This window comes from Sinohyriopsis cumingii, chromosome 4 (assembly GCF_028554795.1).
Source record: "Sinohyriopsis cumingii isolate HCF-2022 chromosome 4, ASM2855479v2, whole genome shotgun sequence".
Classification (NCBI taxonomy): domain Eukaryota; kingdom Metazoa; phylum Mollusca; class Bivalvia; order Unionida; family Unionidae; genus Sinohyriopsis; species Sinohyriopsis cumingii.
In genome coordinates this window covers 64,811,916-64,836,288 of record NC_142964.1, presented here as the reverse complement: position 1 = coordinate 64,836,288, position 24,373 = coordinate 64,811,916, and the positions used below count along the sequence as shown (strand labels likewise).

The following is a 24,373-nucleotide window of genomic DNA, read 5'->3' as shown; positions in this document are numbered from 1 at the left end:
TGGTGAAATTTCCAAGTAGACATGTTTTGCCTAATGAAATATAGAAGGTCCGCTTGAACGGCGTTAGAATTGCAAGCAAGTGAGGCAAGAACTCAAGGCTTTCATCTCAATTTCATTTCGATTTAGAACGAACAAATATTGAGAAATAATTTTCTTTTAATGTCACGAATGAATGGTCATTGAATTTGTATCAGGACTTTTGTTTAATTTGCATAAGTTAAAATCGAGTGGAGTGGTCTATCATTAATAAATTTGATTTTTACCATGGCCTTCTATTCCATTTAAAAACTTGCAATGGATTTCCCGCGAAAAAACTAATAACTATCAACTTTGTATTTATATGTATTGATTTCTCTGTCTCTGTTTCTGTCTCTGTCTCTCTCTCTCTCTGTCTCTCTCTCTCTCTCTCCGGTGATCAATTGTAGGCTTTTAGAGTCACAATGTCTTTCAAAAGCATTGTCGAGGAAATAATACACGTAAATAACGCAATAGACAAAAACTTTGAAATCACCTTTGTTTCCAAACCTAGACTGACCGGTCTGAGAACTTTCTAATTTGCGCCAAGTTCCGCTAAGAAATAACATTTGGCGATTGATGGGATGCCTTATTAAGACTTATATCTTTTAAATCCATCCAAAATCGACTTACAAAGATGGTCAATTATTCTTTATTTCTACGAAGTAAGAGCTTTAATCAATTGCAACGTTGTAAAGATAAATACCAATTCAGGGTCCTATACTAACAGCATAAACAATCTGGATGCCAAATATGAACATTTTCTTTTAAAACCCTAGAAAAACGGATTTTTATTTTAAAAAAACCAACGAGTTTTATCTTTGACGAAATACAGTAGTCTCCTTATATGACGTTACTGTGTAAAATGGTTGTTAGAATGCACGTCACGAGGTATTTTCTGATAAATGCATAACCTTATTTGAAGATAATATATTTTAGCGGATCCTTGTCTATGGATATACCTGAAGTTTTCTGTAAATTATTACATTTTCGGTCAAGAAGCATATGTTTACACATGTCAAACAGAGGAGGAGTAGCTAACGGAAATGAACTATTACCTTTTGAAAATGGCTGAGAGGTACAGCGAAAGGCTAATTCGTAGCTTTAAGGTGGCATAGAATATACTGGTGTTAAGTGGGTGTCACTCCTCTTTGCTTTACTTTTGGTTCTTCAAATTTGGGTATGTCCAATATTTTAAAGCATATTTGACCTATTTTAGACTTTCAGTGACAGACTTAATTTATTAGTCTTTAAGTACTTTTCTTGCGCATAAAATGGATCATTCTCAAGTGATTTATGAATTATGGCCAGGTTCTCGCCGACAGATTACGAATCAAGAGTTCAGAAATCTGATTGGGTACAGCTAAATAAATCTGACTTAAGTTCTAGCAATCATATATATGGAGTCTTCAAGCAATCATATATATGGAGTCTTCAAGCAATCATATATATGGAGTCTTCAAGCAATCATATATATGGAGTCTTCAAGCAATCATATATATGGAGTCTTCAAGCAATCATATATATCTAGTCTTCAAGCAATCATATATATGGAGTCTTCAAGCAATCGTATATATATATATATATATATATATATATATATATATATATATATATATATATATATATATATATATATATATATATATATATATATATATATATATATATATATATATATATATATGGAGTCTTCAAGCAATCATATATATGGTGTCTTCATGCAATCGTATATATATGGAATCTTCAAGCAATCATATCAGACGAGCAGCCCAGACCCTGATTCAGCGGTACACTGTGGACGACATATCTTAGTTTTACTCTAATCACAGTTCAGTGAGCGTTATCAATGTCTTCTTAACAGGATGACGCGGAGGAGAGGGAACCGTTGTAGTTATTGTAGAGGTGTGAATCCTCGATCTGCTGCCTCGATATTACGCTGGACGGTATACCCCTAACTCGATCGGTTGCCTCATTGTCGCGTTAACGGTATACCCTTTAGTTGATCTGTTGCCTCATTGTCGCGCTCGACGTTGTACTCTAAAACACAGTAGTAAAGTAGCTTATTTCTTAAATAAATCTGAACTTTTCTTTGGTTTTTAAAAATATTATTATATACTGTGATTCTGTTTCTCACGAGCATATTGCTTTTTTTGTTATTAATTGAAGTTTATACTGATATTGTACAACAATCGCCAGTAAGGTCAAATTTTATCGATAACATAGAAACACCTGTGCGTGATTAAAAACATCTTCAATGCACACTAATTACAATTGCGATGAAAATATTTGCCACCAGTACTACAGTTTTGTGCTTCATCTTTCTTGATTCTTCAGTTTCCATCACTGTACTATTACTGCAACTTCTAATAGGTATCGCTAAGTTAATAATAATAATAATAATAATAATAATAATAATAATAATAAGTTATACAGCAAATGATGTAACATATCAGTTGATGGACTAATATTCAAGCTGATTATTCAGTGTTTTGAACCATAAAGAAAAAAGGTGTCGATCGATCGGGAAAAAGCTAGATTATGGTTGCCATACGCCCTCTTTAACCTAGACAAGTCATCCCCTTTCGTTTCTTAAATCTACACAAATAAATCATACAGATACACACATTCTCTGGAGTGTCCTCTTTTTAGAAAGTTCAATTATGGTAGCCCTAGACTAGATCAATGTTGAAACAGCTGGAATAGTCTCTTATAAGTTAACTTAGATACAGGTCCCTTGACGCCCTCCTTCAATCAGGTAATAAAATTGTAACAAGTGCTTAGAAAACACTCCACTCGATGTCAACATTCCTCTAACCTGTGGATACGTAAGTCGCCATTTTATTGTTCTAAATATGTCACTTCCTGTACGTGATAGAATCTGACAGTTCTGTTTCAGTTTAGGCCAAAAGGCTTATCCGCCCTTAGCCAATCTAGTGACTAGTGCTTGTCATATTTTTGTAATCGAATTCAGTTAGAGTTAATGTAATTGACCTCCGCTTTCTTCTGTTTTTTATTATTGTTCCCTTGATTGAAGAAAGAGCTTCAGTTAAATGGGCCTTAAAGAAAGAAACTTTTCTTCATGGGTTAGTAATGTCACGTGTGTTATCTAGGCACGTTTGTGAGACTATTATATATTAGGAATGGAGGAAAAAAAATACGAATTAACAAAGCTCGTTTAAACATGGTTATACTTTATGATTTTTTTTTCTTCTTCTAACACTTTACAGTGGTTTTCAGAGCTGATCAAGTTTCTCCCATCCTCAAATTCACTCTTGTTATGGCTGATTATATATGATATGGCAAAGTATATATACTGTTCACTTGATCCGTGTTCTGCAGAGAATCTGTGCAATTTATATTTGTAAGAGAATCAGATTTTACGGACAAGAAAATGTTCCAAGTGTTTAAAGTGTTGACATTTTCCTGAAAACCACATGGTATATTATGTCGACTTAAGAGGGGTTCCAAATGCGAGTAATAATCGCATATCAAATTATACAGCAGTTCTCGTGCTAAAAAAGTTCATATTACCGTTTGTTCTCGCTTATATCACGAGTAACTGCAAGATGCATATACCCAGATCTGCCGTTGCATAATACTCCGACATGTCTGGGTCTGTGCAGTTTATTAAGAGTAAGCAGTAAAACAAACCATGTAGACCCTGACCTGCAGTTGCATTATGTTACGGCATATCAGGATTTTGTTGTTTGCATTTTGACTCTACTTTATTAGTAGAGTATATACGGTATTGTATGACCAGGGCGGTTCCCTTGATGCGTGCAAGTTTGTGACTTGGCTGTACTCAAACATCAGAATCTTAAGCGACGATTAGGGACATTTTATTTTATCTTTTGTTTGTTTGGTATTTTTATTTTAAAAAATTAGATAAACTTTTGTGGGAAATCAGTAAATAATTGCACATTTTGTAATTGGTCCTCTTAGAATTATCTTACAAAGTATGATAGATTCATTGGCTTGCCAGAACACTATGCTCTGAACTCCAACTCTCCCCTTGTGCTCAATAATTTGAAACCGGTGCTCGGCAAACTAGTATGGATATACGGGCATTAAAGTCAGTTTAAAACCTGTTACCTACCATAATGTATGTATTTGAATCAAGCTAATGGGATGCTATTTTAAATTAAATACGGATCACATATGTGTAGTAATATCTCTCTCTCTCTCTCCATCCATCCATCCATCCATCCATTTGTCCGTCTATCTATCGGTCTGTCTATATATCTATCTACCTATCTATCTATCCCCCTCCCTCTTTCTCTCTCTCTCTCTCTCTCTCTCTCTCTCTCTCTCTCTCTCTCTCTCTTTAGCTAGCTAGCTACCTTATATAGCTACCTAGTTAGCTGACACACGCGCAAAATAGACTTTCAGAAATGATATCCAATATAAAGCAGCTATACGATTCCTTTTCGTTTTGAATGGTACAAGCTATAGCACAGTGCCCTGCTGCGATGTACAAATCTTGCCGATCACTCGATTAAATCGGTCAATCATCCATCTGCCATCCAAAATGTAGGTATATCCTTTGTTGCTGAATGGATGATAAACATTATCAAACTATGTCAAATGCCATTTTTTTAATAAAAGAAAGACACTAATCACCGTACTGTTGGTGTATAAGACGCACGTACGCGCGAACAGCTTAGACTCAGATCGGTCATCGCATAACGCGACCGTAAATCAGGGTATATGTTTTTATTCCAACAATTTACAGCGTACCTTGTACAAAATCCCGCGAAACCCAAATTTGCTGGACAGTGCCGGTGGCCTAATGGTTAAAGCGTCCGCCTCGGATGTGGGAGGTCGCGGGTTCGAACCCCGGCCGTGTCATACCAAAGACTTATAAAAATGATACTAAAAGCTGCCTAGCATGGTGCTTAGCATTAAGAGGTTAGTGTGCGACCTGGTCGGCCTGGTGTTAGGATAATGTGACTGGGTGGGACATCATGCTACATGCATGATCCCGTGATAGACATCACTAAAGAAACTGCCACACTACAGACATCATAGCTATATGACTGAGTTTCTGTAAAGCTATGTTAAATCCGAAACACACACACACACACACACACACACACATACACACACACACAGACACACACACACACACACAGAGCAGATTTGCTGGCAAGCTATATCAGGCCGGATACGAGTCTACGCTTTTTACAATTAGTTGTGCGTTATAGATGGCTAAATACATATTGATTTCCATTTCTATTTCGACTTTCACGTCATTTTCCATTTCCAAATATTATTTCTATTGATGAATGTCTCTTAAACTGGTATTTATATTATTCATTCAGGCATATGCTCTCCGCCCTTAAGAATTATGACATTGAAGTAGTGCATATATATTATTTAATTTGAAGGACGTAAAAAAAAGTTATTTGCACTTGATAAACGGGCTACTGATGCAAATATTTACCTGACAACACAAACTCGTATCTGGGCTAGGCCTCGTAGTTGATCATATAGAACGTTCACTCGATTATGAAATAACTTAGACCCAGATCGCCCTTGCACAATGCACCAGATCCACTGGCCGATATATATATATATATATATATATATATATATATATATATATATATATATATATATATATATATATATATATATATATATATATATATATATATATATATATATATATATATATATATATATATATATATATATCCCAGAGACTTGGGAACTTTCGTTAGGTCGTTCAGTCCATATACGTTTCCTATTTCCACAACCGCTGTTTTATTTTGACCTGGGTTTGAGATTCCGCTTCGCTGATACTTGCGAATACTATATACCGGGGTTTTTTTATATCAAGATTTAGAAACAGAAAATGAAACATCAGAGAGAAATTAACGAATAAAGCAGAGTTTGCTTGATTTATTAATAAAATGTAAGGTGCCATGATGGAAGAGAAACCCAAGATACGTCAAAATTAAATCTTTACACAAATGGCGTGAAGCATATATAAGAGACAGGATGATGTAAGAAGTCAAAATTACATTAATTGTTTAATAGGATTTGGAAAAGAACTTAGTTTAAGAAAAGAGACCGAAAAGAAAAGAAAAAATCCACTCTGAATATATTGGTTTCATGTGATCCCGGCAGCATAATCTCAAAACCAGATCAGTGTAGACAAACGGTTGTGGAAGTACCATTTCTAGACCGAGCCACGTGACGAAAGTTGCCAAATGTGGCCAAAGCCAGTGGTGGACAAGGCATATCTTGCGATGCGAAGTGTATACAGAGCTATCCTGTCTCTCTTATCTTCCTACGTAGACGGTACATCTTTTTAAACGAGGAAAAAATGGTGGCTCATTCTAGCGGGAATTAATGAACATATGTGGGACTTTAAAATGCCTGAAAAATCAGAAGACGTCTTTGGTTGCAATCCAATAAATTCGATTTGTCGAAAAATTCTCGCTGAAGTGGAGCGACTGTCTGAAATTAGAGATGGACGAATAGTCGACATACGTATTTATTGTTAATGCTTCCTAAATGGAGGTTAGCCCTTGAGTTAAGCCCTCACTTAATTTATGTGCATTATCTTTTTTTTCCTTCAATTATAAAAAAAATAGCCAAATTAAGAAAGCATTTCCAAGACAGAGTAAACTTCATTTGGATGAAAATCACAAAAACGATTATGTAACGGCAGTAGTGGTCTTTGAAAATTTAATAATATTCTTAAAAAAGGCGACAGAAGACTAAATAAATGCAATGCAATACCTTCAGTCTTTATAGCTTTTTTGTTTTGTTTTTGTTTGTTTTGTTTTACAGAAGAATGTCCCTCCGTTCAACCCGAACTACCCATTTCCAAAACCTCCAGATGACACTAAGGAACAGCTTTGTGGCCACGAGGACTTCACACCAATAGACAACAATGCTAAATCGGTAATACGCATACCCTTACACGAGATAACAAGTATGAAAACAGCAGTTTGAATGATGCACATGTAATTGTAAAGTTTGTAAACATCATATACAAAACTTGTAATAACTGACATAGAGTTTATCATACGACAACTACAGAACAAATTCAATAGTTGGCAAATCGCAAGATACAATGACGCAGAAGGAAAGAAGATCGAAAAACTTGCAAGCAACCATTTACAGGTTGGATCAATGAAAAATAAACAATTCATGACTAGAATTATGAATGTAGCACTTGCAAGCAGTCATTTACAATCACGCAGAAAGAAAGTAGCACTTGCAAACTGCCACATCCAATTTGCATCAATAAAATTACAATATACATTGATAGAATTATGAAAGAAGCACTTGCAAGCAGCCATTTACAATAATGCATCAAGGAAGATTGGGAAATACACGCATATAAGTATGGCGGTAATCCCCCTCCATGCACAAGGGCGTCAAAAGGCGGCCATTCAAAATCTTTCGCAAATTATGAATTTACATCCTAATTACTGCCCCATGGTCGCCCCACTCTTGTAACAAAGTCCATCTAGCTTCGATTGAACTGCACCTATCAAGAAATAGTCCCTGAACAATGGTATATCCATTAACTAGATGTAATACCTCGATCGTTATGCCCACCGCCTTTCTGCATCAATCGGAGCATATGGATATAGTTCTGTGCCTTATCCTTTATTTTTTAATTAAGGCATTATTATTATTATTATTATTATTATTATTATTATTATTATTATTATACCTTGTAATTTCAAGCTATAATCTGAATACATAAAAAGATGTATTCCTACACAAATGCACGTCATTGGTATCCATCAGCAAACATTTCTGGGGGATTTTTTTAGTTTTAGCGGTACGTTTAATACATTATATTGCTGCAGTATTGATGAAATCTGAGCTAAGTGGTTTTCTCAATGATAAAAGATGAGGCAGCCGACTCGGGCTGGCACGTGCCTGGAGCGAACTCAGTTATATACCATAATGTTTATTGGCACGTTGAGTTCACCAAGACTTTATGTCCCACAATATATTCATGTCTGTCTGTCTGTCTGTCCCATCCTTTCGTCCATCACGAATTGTCGTTTGAATAACCTTTTCATGATTTCATGGATTGACATCGTGTTCAAAATTTGGCCCAGTGTTAAGAAGATTTAGATTAAGTTTAAACTTCAACTTTTTCCGACAAAGTTTGGCCCATCTATGACCTTTCTATGACTTAAAACGTTTCTCTTGCATACAATACGACGCTTTATTTAAGTGTACCTTACTATATTGAAAATTTCAATATAATGGAACAGGTGCCAGCAAAAGACAAAGAACGTTACCAGACCTTGTTACCACGTCTGCTGCAGGGAACAAATAATGACGTACAAAAAGTAAGAGCCATCTATTCTTACACGGGATCCATCAACTATAACGACCCCCAGGTCATGCAGGCCAAGGAAGGGGACACGCCCACGTACTACATCAAGATGATCAAGGAGAAGAAAGGAGACGTGCCCACGTTTTTCACCATTCTTTGCAGGTAAGTCGTAGTTTGACAGTTGCTCGTGTACAGTTTAGCAACCTCCATATCTTTCAAAATAGTCATGTCAGAAAATAAATGTTTTTTGTAGGATTATAGATCATGTTGCGGCATCTGAACTGTTTACAAATTTATATTTTTACGCCACTTTTTAGTCTCGACCTAGCATTTACGTATCCAGAGAAGCCATTTTTCAGGATCCCTCTCGTAACATAAATTTGAGAAATGTAATGAGCATAGAGTGCTGTATGGTGTTGCTTTGAAATCAGCTCACTTGCAATAATGTATCCATGCTTTCTTTAGGCCTTTCTTTTTTTTAAGAAGAAAAAAATATAGTCCACATCCTTTTCTTAGTGTGGTATTGAACCCGTAAGCAACGCAAACCGGTATTGTCTCTTACATGAATGAGTCGGGATGCTGGAGTCGCTACGAAAGTAACCGAATAGGCGCGGAAATTATGCATACGAGGTCACGAAAAATCAGCTCCCAGAAGATATGCCAATATTTAAATATTGGGGCACCCCGACAAAATAGCGCCAGACACAATAGTGCAGGTTATACAAATAATATAATATTAAAACATTCTGTGGATTAGGGTATGGCGGCTGTTTGCGTTTCCTTTGTCTATCTATAGCATGTTGCGATGCGGTATATGATGGTAAATGAGGTACAACTTCCATCGAAGTTCCTACTCTAGTTGTATAATCTGCCTTGATTTTTCCACCCCTTCCACTGCTCGTCTTCGCATAGCAGACACAACCTTCGCTGCTTCGTTTCTAGCTGGATCCGGAGCGTGATTGTGTCCCAATGATGACAGAACGTTGTCGTTTAACACTTTCATCTTTCCACGGAACCATCTTTCCTGCAGCGTCTCCATGACGTACTTCCATCAGCATTTTCATTGTCGTTGCAATATCTGTAGCCGTCGACCAATAACATAATCTTTCCTTTCTGTGATTCGATCTTATCCATGTTTCTTTATTAATAAACATTTTACAAATAACGTTTGTACTACACTTTTCGCTATATATGCAAAATGACATCGTTGATTCTTAGTTCAATAATTAACTTCTACACAAAACTTTGGAAAGAAACTACACTTTATTGCGCTTAATTGTCGGCGCTCTTTTGTCGACGCTCTTTTATCGGTGCCCTTATGTCGGCGCTCTTTTGTCGTGAGCTCTTTTGTCGAGTCACCAAATATTGGCATTATGGTTGCAGATGATGCTTCGGAATAAGGTTTTCTTCTAGAGTGCTTTTATTATTATTGTATATTTCCACTGATTTCTAGCCTCCTTTAAGGATCAAAGTAATCTAACATCATTTACAATCCCATAGATTTGTGCGCAATTAGTTGAATGTGGATCCCCAAGTTAGGGACTCAATATAGAAAGTGTGGGGGGAAAATACCTTGTCATTAATTGTCCTTTGAATGATAGCCGCATGAGTATTAATACGTGTATACACTTTGAATAGGTTGAAGACATATGACTCATCTTATTCGCAAAGAGAAGTGTATGTAGCAGGGTGAATATTTTTAGTAAGACACTATTTAAAGCAATCACAGTGGTTTTCTGCAACGTAAATCTTGCGCGACCGATTTATGGCAGGTCGTAACTCGTTTAAGGTTCCCGGTGGTCTCGTATACTTTTTGTTAACGTGTCATTTTCTTTCACTGGGATGTTATTGTAATTCTTAAAATTGTATAAACAATTTTCTTTTTCATTATTAAACAAGAGACACAAACCGCAACTATGTCATTTTACGTTGAAAGTTCTCGCACAGTTCCGATCGCGTCATTATGCTTAGGGAACAAGTAACGTCATAACGATGATGGCAACTTGTAATGATCACGTTATTCTGAGGGGTCACCTCAGAGCAGTAAGAGTCGAGTGACGTCAATGACCGACACCACGCATGAGACAGATCGGAGATGTGTCGAAGTGAGAGAGTTTAAGCCTTGGGAAAGGAAATTATATTACATTACGCATATATATTGATTTATTTTAGTATTCTATGTTTTTAAAGTAAAGATAAAATACTTTGTAATTTTACAAACTATTGGTAGCGAGTTTTAGAAGTTGATACGATCGATATGACAGTACTTGTTACCTAAACGTACTAAAGCAACTCAATATGTGGTCTTGTGAATGAGGAGACTGAAATCAGTCTAATTGATCTGAGATATTTGGCCTATATTCCAACGCACAATTTCTGTTCTGATTTCACGAAAAACTTTTGGCTGACGACAATTTTTTTAAAGCGTACACTATGGAATATCTGTTTATTGATATCCGCGTTATCACAGTTCGCTTTGAGAGTGGAGCACATGCACTCGATGCGCCTGTTATAAAAGATTTCGTACCAGGAAGCCGCATTCTCCTGGAAGCATTACTACTGCTCTGCTATTAATACAAATGAAAACTGAGAAAAAACCTAAATCCATGTCTCACTCAACTTTGAAAAACGTAGATAATTAGCCAGAAATATCGGTCTATAGTTGAGATTCTGGATCTACGCTCTTCGTCCAATTAAATTTTAACAGAATTGCTTTGATGCTGTCAAGTCATTAAGGCATTATACAACGGCAGTTTGGGTATAACATTATAACACACTAACAACAAGGATAATACATTCAATTGAAATGATTCATAACAGCGATTTGACCTTACTCAGACATTTGAGCTACATAAAACAAGTAATTATTTGGACGGAATACTCATTTATTTTATCTTTCTATAGTTCACTGACTCATTTAAATACAGAAAAACATTTTAAAAAGCACTTCTTATCTAAAACTCAAAAAAAAAAATTATCTTAGAAACATCTTAATTTTAAAGCGCTTTTCTCATTTCTAGTATTACCAAATATTCTCGAAAGTACGAAGCAGTCTGATCCTTAATGGTTTTCGCTTTCAAAAGTTGACCCGTCCAAAAATTTGCGGCCTAATATATTTGTGTTCATATCTTTTCTGTATATTTTGTACACACGTAGACAAAGACATGTAAAAAAAATATGAAATCGTGTTTAGATTAATATGCATTAAAAGTGTTCTCGATCTTTGTTTAAGTGAAAGGTATGAATTTTTAGTTTTCTTTCAAATGATCATTAGCATTTTTATGAACAGTTCCCTATAAATTTATTTCAGCAAGATTTACCTCACTTGACAAAATCGTATTGCAGGATTGTTTTCAAAAAACCGATTGCTGTCAATATTTTATTGTTATTGCCACGAAAGGAGAATGTAATTCATTGTATTGAAGTTTGTAAATAAAAATGCCATCATTTTACTTTCAAAAGGAATTTCACCTCTGCGACGGTTGCTAAGTTGTCTTCTGTTGATAGGTTTTCCCGTAAATATATATTTTTTTATTGATGACGGATTTACAAAATCTGTTCATTTGACTGTATACATACAAGGAATTACACGTACTAGTGGGACTAGTTGCAACTTTGAGTTTTCTTTCAAAGTTTAGAATATATCATGGCTAGGAAATGCCAACATTATAAATGTCTGCATTCGTGTCCTTTAGGCGTGCAGGTATTCCATGTGTAATCCTTGATGGACTTGGCAAGGGGAGAAACTACGTGCCTGGCATGAGCGAAAAGGACATGCGGTCTAAATGGAATGCTGTCCATGTCAACGACAATTGGAGACCAGTCCACGTTGAATGGGGCCATCAGGATAATGGTGGCAAGAACAAAGATAAGGTAATGATATTAAAATATTTTGTTTTCATTTGAACTTCCGAGGCTTTGACTTGTACAATACTAAAATATTAAATGACAATGCTGCATCTGTTTTGCCATTCATATGTGCCTACATTGTGTTCTCTGTTAAGTTATTACCTTACATGTAATAAGCGAATGCAGACCCCCAATTTATTGTGCATTTTATTCTGTCTTTCAAAAAAATGAAATTGTTCAGCACAAGATTCCGTTTTACCATAATTATCTTTAGTGTGTCTTGAGATCTCAATGACCCTTCTTAGTAGCCTTTCTGTTCCTATGTGTACAGCACTATGTTGTGGCATGTCTTGACTGCTACTCGTAGGCTTTGTATGCTGTGTCTTCTTTGTGTAGAATCGTACTCCTTGCACTCCTATCACAGTAGGTACACTGTCTGTATGCATCTTTCATACCTTTCTTGGTTTTTTTTAGACAGATGCTGGTGTACAGCTAATTTATCATGGTGAATTTTTACCCACGCGGTCCTCGCTGTTCAAACCAATGACTATCTCATCCTGCACATTGTACTTAGAGAGGAAACGTCTTGCTTTTTACACGATGGTTTTCACCTTGTGTGCCATAATTGCTTAATAATGCGCCTCCATGACCAATCTTTACATTTTCTTCTTAAATTCTTCCAGTTTCATCCATATTCATGCTTGTTGTTCTGCGTCTCTTATAAAGTTGTCAGTGTTTAACTTATTATCCATTCTGCATTTCTTTACCTTTTCTCAGCTGGTAATCTTTGTCTCGTTCATTTTCGCGGAGATACCTTCTTCCTGGACTGAAGGTAGGAATCCTCAATCATTTTCCTTGACCTATTTAACATGCCCTCTTCCTGGACTAAATGTAGGAATTCTCCATCACATTCCTTGACTTATTTGAATAGATTTCATATTTCTGACTCAACACAATCTTCATGGACATTAACGTTCTGGCCCTCATATACATATCTTCCCGATTCTTTTTTACCCAGTCCACTATACCGTGTATATTCCAGATGATAATAAGACTGCCTATGTACTGATATCAATGACAGTGTTGCCACATTTAATTTTGAGATAGGTACTGTTCTTTGCTTTCAAAGTATTCTTTTCTGATTTTACTCACCATGTCATCTTGTTTTGTACTACCTGCATCAAGAACTCTTTAGTATTTGCAGTTTTCGACTTCTGTTTGTTTCTTCAAAACAAAGGCAATGATTGCCTTTCTTTGAACTTGATGCCTCCTGATTTCTCTGTTCTGACATGACTGATACCTACAGATTCGCACTTGTCGATTCCAAATTCTAGTTGTATGTCAGCAGTTACAATTCTTACCAACTTGATCAACAACAAAAAGTATTTCAGGCACATTTATTCGATATAATTTTTGATTGTCTGTGATCAGTACATGCTTCATTTGTATGGGGTTCTTCTTAGGTTATTTACATGCCTTATATTGTACATGCACTCTTAATTGTTGAATCAGCGAGATTACACTTATTATTATTATTATTATTATTATTATTATTATTATTATTATTATTATTTTCAGAAGGATGATTTCTACTTTCTGACAGACCCCGACCGTTTTGTAGTCAGTTGTTTCCCAGATGACTACCAATGGCAACTACTAGCCGATCCTCTAACCAAGAATGAGTGGCTAAATCTTCCAAATTTCAGACCTGCCTTTTTTGACTTACACATGCAGTTGGTTAAGCCAAAGTCTGGCTTGGTTAAAGCCGTAAAAGGCAAGGCTGAGGTAGAGATTTCAGTACCCCCAAATATGATGGACAAAATAAGGGTTGGCTATGGTTTGCAATACAAAGGTGCTATTTCAAAGAAGGACAGAGATAAAAACGACACAAGTAGAGAAATGGATTCTAATAGAGCCATGGAGTCTTCCAGGGGAATGGATTCTTCGTTGAAGGATGAAGGAAAAGTTGAAAGACCCAAAAGTGTTCCTCCACGTCTTGAGCGCTATGTCTTTCTGAACAGAAAGTCGTCCCGCTTCCATTATACGTTGACTCTTCCAGTCGCTGGAAAATATATTTTTGAGATTAATGGAAACCAGATGGAAGAGGAAGAGAGTGGTAACAACTATGGTGCTGCAAAGACTTTATTATGCCAGTTTCGAGTTTTGTCAGAGAATGATCCCTGCGATGAGGATTGTGAACCATATCCCGATGCCCCAGAATTTGGCTGGGGTCCAACACCCCATTGTGCTCGCTTAGGGATAACTCCGATCACGCATTTAGAAGGAATCATTTTCATCAATCCCAAGGAGAAGAAGGACATCAAGTTCCGATTGTCTGAAGACTTGGACTTTAGGACATCCCTCTGTCACAATTACCTCCCATATGACCAGCTAAAGGACATGAGCAGCTGGAGGCAACCCAGAGATGACGAGATGATTGTGACGGTTGAGATTCCCGAGGAAGGATTGTTCGGTCTAAAGATTGAAGCCGCCAGAGCAGACTCAGAGCAGTTTTTTGAAATTGCCAATTATCTCCTCCGGCAGCACAGCAGGGGAGGTGTCTCTGATGTACGTTAAACGCTTTATAAATTCAATGCAATAACAGCAGTTTGTCTCAGTTAGTTTGGTGATACCTTAAAAGCCTTTCTCATTCAAAATAGATGCAATATCTCTGATCAAATATGACCTAAAAACTCCACGATCCTAGTCAAAGGCATACAGTTCCTCTCATGTGGAGGATCCTAGGAAAAATAGATCAATCAACAACTTTTTTGAATCTCTGCAGCAATAACTCCATTTGTGCAATAATCCAGATTTTCTTCTTATGTAAGTTGTAAACTGAATAGATATTATTCGTTTTTTATATCTCAAACAATGCACGAACGACTTATGAGTGCATTTCTGCTGAAATGGAAATTTATAACCAAAACAACCCTGGTCATTTTCACTAATAATGACTATGTTATATTCAAAACATTTCAAGAAAAGTATGTAACGATTGTTGCAAAAATGTTTGGATAGCTTAATATAGCTACGGGTGTAATTTCCCCTCTCTTACCACTTATGATTTGCAACTTTGGTGACTAAATAAATGTACATTTCAAGATTACAGAGGGCATTCTAACCTTAATATGTATATAGTTTATGCAGAGGTGTTGAATATCAGTATATTGGATGCACCAGTAAGAATATAGAATAACGTTCTTAAGGTAGATTTGAAGTCCTTATTTAGAATATAGAAAGTTTTTGATGTCCCATAATTTTTCATTAGTACCTCTTCCATGTGCAAAAAGACAGGTAGCCTAATTGGTATATATATATATATATATATATATATATATATATATATATATATATATATATATATATATATATATATATAGACATTTTCACCTCTATCCAGGTGTTCAGTTAGTATTTTCTAGTTTTTCATCATTGCAGCAATCGAAAGGGAGGGTAAGTAAGGTTTCACAGAATTGTTTGTCACTTACACGTTGACCGTCTGCACGCCCTGTAAATCGTGTGGCACTTACCATATTTTTATTTTAGACATGTGTGAATCAGGTTTGGGGTGGAGGTGGAGGTGTACATCATTGTTAAATGATAAGAGTGTCTTGTTTATTGAATTAGTTTGTTGGTATCTTGAACTGACAAATAAATGTAAATATAAGTACCTTCTATCTTTCTTGTTTTATCGCAATTATAAAATTTTAGATAGAAGGGAGAACTGTATTAATTGGTCAACATGAACTGAGATGACATTGAAAAATTACAAAGTTCAACTTTTTGGTAGTTTTTAGCTTTATAAAGTCATATACATGCTAATTTATTACCGCGGGACTGAACGACCCTTTCGAGTGATACCGAATGTTATAGTGATTTTTAACATGATTGAGTTATCAAAATTTTCTTAAATTTCAAATATTCTTCCTCAACTGGATACTTGATTAATATCGTTCTTATTGTTGGTTGGCAACATTTAATTTTTCACTGGACACGCAGGAGGCAGAAATGATTACATTGCAGTTATGATATCTTAAAAGAATATTATTTTATAAACTTACGAGTTACACGATTATTTTCTCATTTGATGAATTCGTGTGCTTTTCTTTTAAGAATACAAATATTTCCAGATGTGCAATTGTTTAAACTATCGGCCTTTTCGCTTTTGGTCTGAATGTTTTATTATCCATATTTGTTTAGTGAAAATATTGCCTTATTAAAGATATTGGCCATGGTGTATGGTCCCTAAAGTGAAAATATTGCCTTATTAAGGATAATGGCCAAGGTGTATGGTCCCTAAAGTGAAAACATTGCCTTATTAAGGATATTGGCCAAGGTGTATGGTCCATAAAGTGAAAATATTGCATTATTAAGGATATTGGCCAAGGTGTATGGTCCCTAAAGTGAAAATATTGCCTTATAAAGGATATTGGCCAAGGTGTATGGTCCCTAAGGTGAAATTATTGCCTTATTAAGGACATTGGCCAAGGTGTATGGTCCCTAAGGTGAAAATATTGCCTTATTAAGGATATTGGCCAAGGTGTATGGTCCCTAAGGTGAAATTATTGCCTTATTAAGGACATTGGCCAAGGTGTGTGGTCCCTAAGGTGAAAATATTGCCTTATTAAGGATATTGGCCAAGGTGTATGGTCCCTAAAGTGAAATTACTGCCTCATTAAGGACATTGGCCAAGGTGTATGGTCCCTAAGGTGTCCTTCTTTTACAGATATATGTTTCAAGTTGTCGCGCTCTCCAGATACCTTGCAAAGGTATTTTTGGAAATAAAAATGGTTAACTCCAAATCAGAATAATCTTTGCGGAATAAACCAAAAACCTTACAGGGCTACATTTGGGGACTAAAAACAGCGATCTCTGAAGACCCTAAAAAGGTGTATTTGGGGAATAATAAGAAGAGGTTCCACATGCAGGACAATATCAAGGAAAATATATCGTAAGCATAAAAGCCTGGATTAACCAAAATAAAAACAAAATCAAAATCAACAAACAATTAAACAAACAAGACTGGACTTTGGCTTAATTTTTTTACCAATAGTTTCTTTGTATTTTACAAAAAGGACAGAAGTTTTTATTAATTCCTACCTTGATAAGGAAAAAGAAATGCAAATAGACCTATGTCTTTATAACGTCACATGCAAACGAACCCTAGAGGTGCATTGCATGATGGAATTGAAATACGGTTTATGGGTAAACTACGCTAATGTGATTCAGGATAGCCATTGAAAGACGATACGAAATTTGGTTTCTCAAATCTGAAGTAATGCACATAACGTATGAATATTTATATTTAAGATTGATAAAGAAATATATATTAAGACAATTGGTGCAGTATGATATTGTACTTCATTGTAATAAATTCGTAGTCTATGTAGATGTTGTTATAACATCTCCTGGTCACCTATGTTACCATTGGACACACTGACTTAAGTTTCTTGAAATGGGATCATCTGATGTGTGTTTGTATATATATATATATATATATATATATATATATATATATATATATATATATATATATATATATATATATATATAACGTTTCGGGTTCTTCGTCAGGGAAATAACCCCTACTTATAAATATAAAACAAACACTTGACACAAAATGTATGAACAATTCTGGACTCCTACATGTTAGAAGTAATAGGGGCAATTTATAACTAGAGATATAACAATAAAACGTTGTGCGAAAATAATAGACGAGCGGGTTCTTGTGTCTTATTACATAGTGAACCAGTATGCTTGGACCTAATTCTAAGTTGTGAACAAAGGATGTAAACACTTCGTGGCCAGAGATCAACGCAATATACAAGATTTGTTAAAGAATGTATATCCCGGTAGAGTTAAAATTATATCCCGGCAGAGTTAAAATTATATCCCGGTAGAGTTAAAATTATATCCCGGTAGAGTTATGCACATAATTATCATATTAACTTGAACTGAAATAAATATGGATGAACGCCCTACGTCATAGAAGCAACATACACGGTTAGTTCAGACATTTTGTTTCAGTGTACACCTCCTTCTTTTAGAAAGTACGAAGCAAGATGTTAAGAGCCAAACTGAACTATGCTATAGAAAATGGACCCACAGAGAAGGCTTTGAGAGATGCCATGGATATGTTTGACTGTTATAATGTACCAGACCAGGGAGAAATGGCCAAAGCTCAAGAAAGACTAGAGCATTACTGGACTATTAAGAGGGGTAAGTATGCATAAAAAGATGCTCAAAAAATCAAATGTGTTGACAATTATTATTTAAACGATAATTCTTCAGGCAATAAAATTAAATAATTTTTTTAATAAAAATAAAAACAATTAAGGTCTAAAGATATTTATTTTTAAATTTTGAGTGATGTTTTCTTGCTATATTTTCTTTACCTTTCTTACAAAACAAAGGAGATATTACAGTGATTTTACGTGTAATATATCGTTTTCATTCATTTCCATATACTATATATGATACCTGTCTTCAGGTGTCGAAAAAGAAGTCCTCTCGTAGAAAGCGTGTTTAGACGGTTTACACCTGTTGACTACCTGTCCTTCCTTAAATTTATATATTATCTGTTCTGCGACATCTCTTATTATTAAGTTTCTTTGACAAGACAAAAAACACTATCAAACATTTTTAGACTTTACTGTTATTCACGTAAGGTTTACTCAGACAAAGAGAAGTTCAAAGTCCAATTCGCATTTTCTTTGCAGAGCTTAATTTTTCATGCCGCCGCCGAAACAATGGCGTCCTGGACAAATGGATCAAGGCTGGACGTAGCTCTAAATTTCAATCAGAGTTGAAGGAAGACATCAGACAAGCGGAGGATATGAAAGAAAAGCTCGGCAAGCTACACGGTTATCTGCACCCAATCGCGAAAATGAAGCCCAAAACAATCCAGGAGATACGTACCTATCAGCACCCCAAACCTGTCACCAAAGATGTCATGACCGCCACTTATATTCTTTTGGGTGAGAAAAAGAATGGACTAGAGGTAAAAGATGGATCAGTTTCACTTTTCTCTTAACTAATTCACCAAAGATTAATCGTCATTTTTATTCAAAACTAAAAATAAACGAAGAAACAAATTTGTTTCTTTAAACTCGTTGTATTTCAATGCGTACCTCTGAATAAGATAGTTTAATGGTTTTTTTTTAATCATTTATTATTAATAGGAATGTTAACCAAACTCACTGCTTACACGATTTACTGCGAGGTATTAATTGAAGATTTTAAGATATTTCTGAGCGCACCTGTAGACTGAGGTTCATCGCATATCATGACAGGAAAATGTGCAGCGCCATTACATAACGTAGTATGAACGATCCAAGACATTATCTTCCATACTTACGTTTGCTCAGAATGCATGAAACAGGTCGACTAGGTTTGTTCAGACAAGTTATATATAGGCCCGGCCCTATGATGTGCGGGGCCCAAGGCAGCATGTGGGGCCCAAGACAGCAAGCAATGAGCGGGGCCTCCCAAGCAAACAAATTGCATTCCGGAATTTAACTCCTGAAAGCGCGGAGTCCATGGTGGTTGCCTCGTTTGCATTGCCCTAGGGCCGGACCTAGTTATATGTAGAAACGATGCCTTTAGTTTGATTTGCTTCCTTAAAAATCTAAATTTAGAATTTTCTTATTTTGTCAGGACTGGACGAATATTCAGGTATTAATGGCCAGGACGGGTAAGGACGGCCTGCAGAAGCGGATCTTGGACCGACGACCGGAAGATGTAAACGAGAAAGACGTGGAAATTGCTGACGTCATCTTGGAGCCCCACAACATTAACGAGGCACGTGAGGCCAGCGCCGGTACCGCCGCGTTCTATAGATGGGTAAGTAGTGTGTCATGTTGATTTACATGGAATGATTTGTATTGAAACTTTGAAAGGAAGAAACTAAAAGTCGAAAAAGTTAAAAGGGTAACAAAGTTATCGAAGCTGTTCTTTTGACGCATTTGACAAACGTGCGTAAAAGGTAAAGGAATTGATCATTCAGTAGAAAAATAAAATGCAAATCAAATTTATGTAATATGCATTTTCTAATGCACTCTGCATTCGCCATTGACTTCTTTGGTAATATTTTTAAAGAATGTCTCATCAACCCACTATTTTCCACAGTATAATGTTCTATTATAAATTTTACATCCGTATCGCTTAATTGTTCACCCTGTCTTTCACTATTTCTAACAGTTCTATGTCGTGACATTGTTCTTTACCCTCGGTGGTTGTGTCCCCTGTCCATGCTATGTTTACCTATGATGGTTGTGTCCCCTTGTTCACGCTGTCGTACTTCCAGATGTTAAGAGGCAATAACGTCTTATATCATATGACACTTCAGAGGTTAGACGAAAATGCATTTATCAAATGTAATATCTTCGGATAATCGATTTTAGATTCGTAATTTTCCTATTATTTACTCTTGAATATTCCAAGAGCTGAGAAATACCTATGCAACTACTACTTCCTATATGCTTGCCTATCCAAAAGCATTCAGACCCATACATACATACATACATACATACATACATACATACATACATACATACATGCATGCATGCATGCATGCATACATACATACATACATACATACATACATACATACATACATACATATACACACACACATACATACATACATACATACATACATACATACATACATACATACATACATACATTATTTTCAACACGTGTGTGTGTGTGATTTATGTTGTGTAGTAAAAGCCCATCTATGAAATGCATACTACGTTAAGTAAGGATTGTTTCATGACACTCACTAATTGCAATTATCATTTTTATAATTACATCATCATATATAATTCTGTGCTTTCATAATCTTCTGTATTCTCTGTATAACGTAGTATTTACTTGATGTCAATTTCCAATCAGACATTTTATGTGTTATAACAGATCTGATCTTGAAACACTTTGAGAACAAAGCAAAGAATCCAATCAAGAACTCCATACCTCCCCCCCCCCATCTATTTCAGTGACATGTTGCAGACAAAGAAGAGAAATAGAAAAAAGAAAATCATGATCGTACATTCAGAATTCATTTATATGGTGCAGACAAAGAAGAGAAATAGAAAAAAGAAAATCATGATCGTACATTCAGAATTAATTTATATGGTGTCATTTGTTCATTTTGAGTTTTAATTCGATTTTAAGAAAAATCGGGTCCGCCTATAGATTGCTGATTTGGCTGTCTGGGTTGATTAAAGATATAGAATTGCATTTCATTCAGAGCTGTGGTTACTTGCTACATAAGAAATATAACACGGTGAATAATGAACAATACCTGTACATATACACGTAACGTGTATGCAGATTGAGAAATGTTTGACACATGCGAAAAGTTTAACATTGTTTTAACTTAAACTTAAAGACCTTTTTGCACAAGGTCCGTGAATGAATCACGCTAAATTTATAAGAAACAATCCAAAATACCACGCACGTGCTGTTCAAAAGTGAAAAAAATGAGTTTAAATCTGTTTTACCGTAGTATCTATGTTCATCAGCCATTATACACAGGCAGCTGACGTTTTAGCATATACCGACGGTTGCGTCACTTGATGTCACACGTTTTCGGAGTGAATGAAACAAGAGTGAAGCATTCTGCACATAGTGATTTGTATGAGGTCACTTCCGTTCTACTGCACTTGCACATTCTGTAACTGAGATGAAGAAGGAAAATTCTCGCACGGTAGGTGTTAAACCAGTTTTTTTAGAATGTAAATAGTATGCGATTTCATTTAATCAATCACCAAACTTGCCACTCACAAAATCAAATACATTTAAATCCCAAAATAGTTAAAATTAGGTTTTAAATGATTGACTAACAGTTTAGTTATTTTCAGCATTTCCCACTCATTCCCGTTTTTCGTAGAGGCGAATGATGTAAGAATTACAAATTTATTTGCACTGTTTATCAGGAAACCTTGAAAAAACATTTTATGTATTTTATGAAATATAAAGACTGGGAATCCTCGCTGTAGTGTATATTGATAGACTATACAAATTGTTGGTAACTGCCCAAAAAATGTCATGCTGTTCTGTTTTATCGTTTTTCATTTTCCAGGCGGGACGTATTTGTTTAATATCTTACTTTGTATTGATTATCGTTATGAGGTTTTACGGTGTCGGTTATGCCTTTTGACCATGTTTTATTTACTTACTTAATACAAGGTTAAACATGCAAATATAAGTTACTGTGGTTATAATACATATTTATCTACGTCTTGAAGATAAATGTTAACCACTATCAACAATAAAATTACCACTGATACTTCTTTGAACTTACATTGTTTTTGTTTTTTTTTAAACTTCACCATCTAAGAAATAAATGGTGTTCTGTTTGTGGGGGAGACAATTTTTTACCAGAATGGGGAAAAAACTGTTAGGAACATAAATCATGCCTTGATTTTAGTAACACAACTGAAGCTAAGATTTCGAGAAAATATAAAATCTCGTTATTTATTTGGATGAAATTTAAGTTTGACTTACATTCAACCATCAGAATGTTTTAAATCTAAGGTGAAAGTTTCTACCATCTTGGTGAAATCGTGGCTTGATGTGTATGTCACGATATAAAAAGAACGAAATTGTGAAAATGGCCTCTGTTGCGAAAAGCTCTGTAACTAACAGGTAAATATAATTATGAGTGATTGTTGATTATCTTTTTAGTGGTTGCTAGAAATTAATGTCATGTTGTCAGAGTAATAAAGAAAAGAAAAATAGATGAGAAAAGAGATAACAAAAACGTATAAAAGAAAAAAGACGAGGAAAGGTTAATCAAACTGCCCCATTGAAACGAAAAAAGAAAATAAAAAAATCTGGCACATAGCAGAAGAATGGAGAAAAATATTGAGATCTGTGTTTCAAGCTTGCCCATCTGAGTGTGAGTCAAAATTGTCCCAAAATGAAATGAGGCATATATAAGAAAGGTTTGATTTTATTTATCCACTTGAACAGATAGGAATGGAATATGTTATTGCTTGCTCCAACCGGTCCGGTGGCCCAGTGATTAGAGCGTCCGCCTCGGATGCGGGAGGTCGTGGGTTCGATCCCCGGCCGAGTCATACCAAAGACTTACAAAAATGGTATTAACAGCTGCCTCGCTTGGCGCTCAGCATTAAGAGGTTAGTGTTAGGTCGGCCTGGTGTTGGTGTCATGATAATGTGACTGGGTGGGACATCATGCTACATATCTGTTGCATGTTGCCCCAGTGCTAGACATCACTATCAACTGCCACACTGCAGACATCGTAGCGATATGACTGAATTTTGTTTTAAAGCTACATTAAAAATCCAAATCACACACTCTTGCTTGCATCATTTAGCCAACTCGACTAATTCCAATCCACTTCATTTCACGGGCGTGTTTAAATCCATAACTTTACACAACAGATATGAACTCCAGCAATTAATTTGCCCATTCTACTGTTCAATTAATCTGTTTGTCAGGTTTTGGGTTTCCTCTGCATGTGAGATCGATTTATTTCCTCTGCATGTAAGATCGACTTATTTCCTCTGCATGTAAGATCGACTTATTTCCTATGCATGTAAGATCGATTTATATCCTGTGCATGTACGATCGACTTATTTCCTGTGCATATCATATTAAAAAAAGAACATATCTCTTTTGAAAGTATTCTAATTCTTTTGTAGAAAATATTTTTTACCTTAATGTCTATGTAATATTTTAAACTTGATGTTGTTGTTGTTGTTGTGGGGTTTAACGCCATTTTTCAGCACACAATAGGCTATACATGGCGGCCAGTATTAATGGTGGAGGAAGAACCCGGGAAAACCCCGGAAAGAACCACCGACCCACGAGAAGCTACTGGCAAGCTTTCTCACATACCCACATTGGCTGAATCCGCGACTCGAACGGGCGCAGAAAGAGGTGAGATGGCAGTGATCCGTATCGGAGAGCGCTTTAGACCACTTTGCCACTCGGGACCCACTATTTTAAACTGGAACCATCTAAGATTTGGACATCATGTGGTTTAATTTATTAGGAAGAAAAATTTGCTGCCAGTTTTTATTTTCTGAAGCACGAACTTAAATTATTTCCTTCTATAGCTTGGTATGTCATTGTTTCTAAACAGTTTGTTTTCACATGTAACTCCATATCCTTTCTTAATTTTGTAAATATTACACACAGACATACACACAT

At 35.7% G+C, this 24,373-nt stretch overlaps 1 protein-coding gene across 4 annotated transcripts in view; it reads left to right on the top strand.

Annotated features, from left to right (window-relative positions):
- LOC149801343 (uncharacterized) overlaps positions 1 to 24,373 on the top strand; it is an 80,070-nt gene that overhangs the window by 37,201 nt on the left and 18,496 nt on the right. For all 4 annotated transcript variants that reach the window (XM_089955392.1, XM_089955394.1, XM_089955393.1 and 1 more), the window contains exons 3-9: positions 6,820 to 6,933; positions 8,271 to 8,497; positions 12,031 to 12,208; positions 13,763 to 14,752; positions 18,235 to 18,406; positions 18,907 to 19,187; positions 19,844 to 20,029. In XM_089955392.1, the coding sequence (XP_089811518.1) occupies positions 6,820 to 6,933; positions 8,271 to 8,497; positions 12,031 to 12,208; positions 13,763 to 14,752; positions 18,235 to 18,406; positions 18,907 to 19,187; positions 19,844 to 20,029 (2,148 nt within the window). The remainder of the gene's footprint in view (positions 1 to 6,819; positions 6,934 to 8,270; positions 8,498 to 12,030; positions 12,209 to 13,762; positions 14,753 to 18,234; positions 18,407 to 18,906; positions 19,188 to 19,843; positions 20,030 to 24,373) is intronic.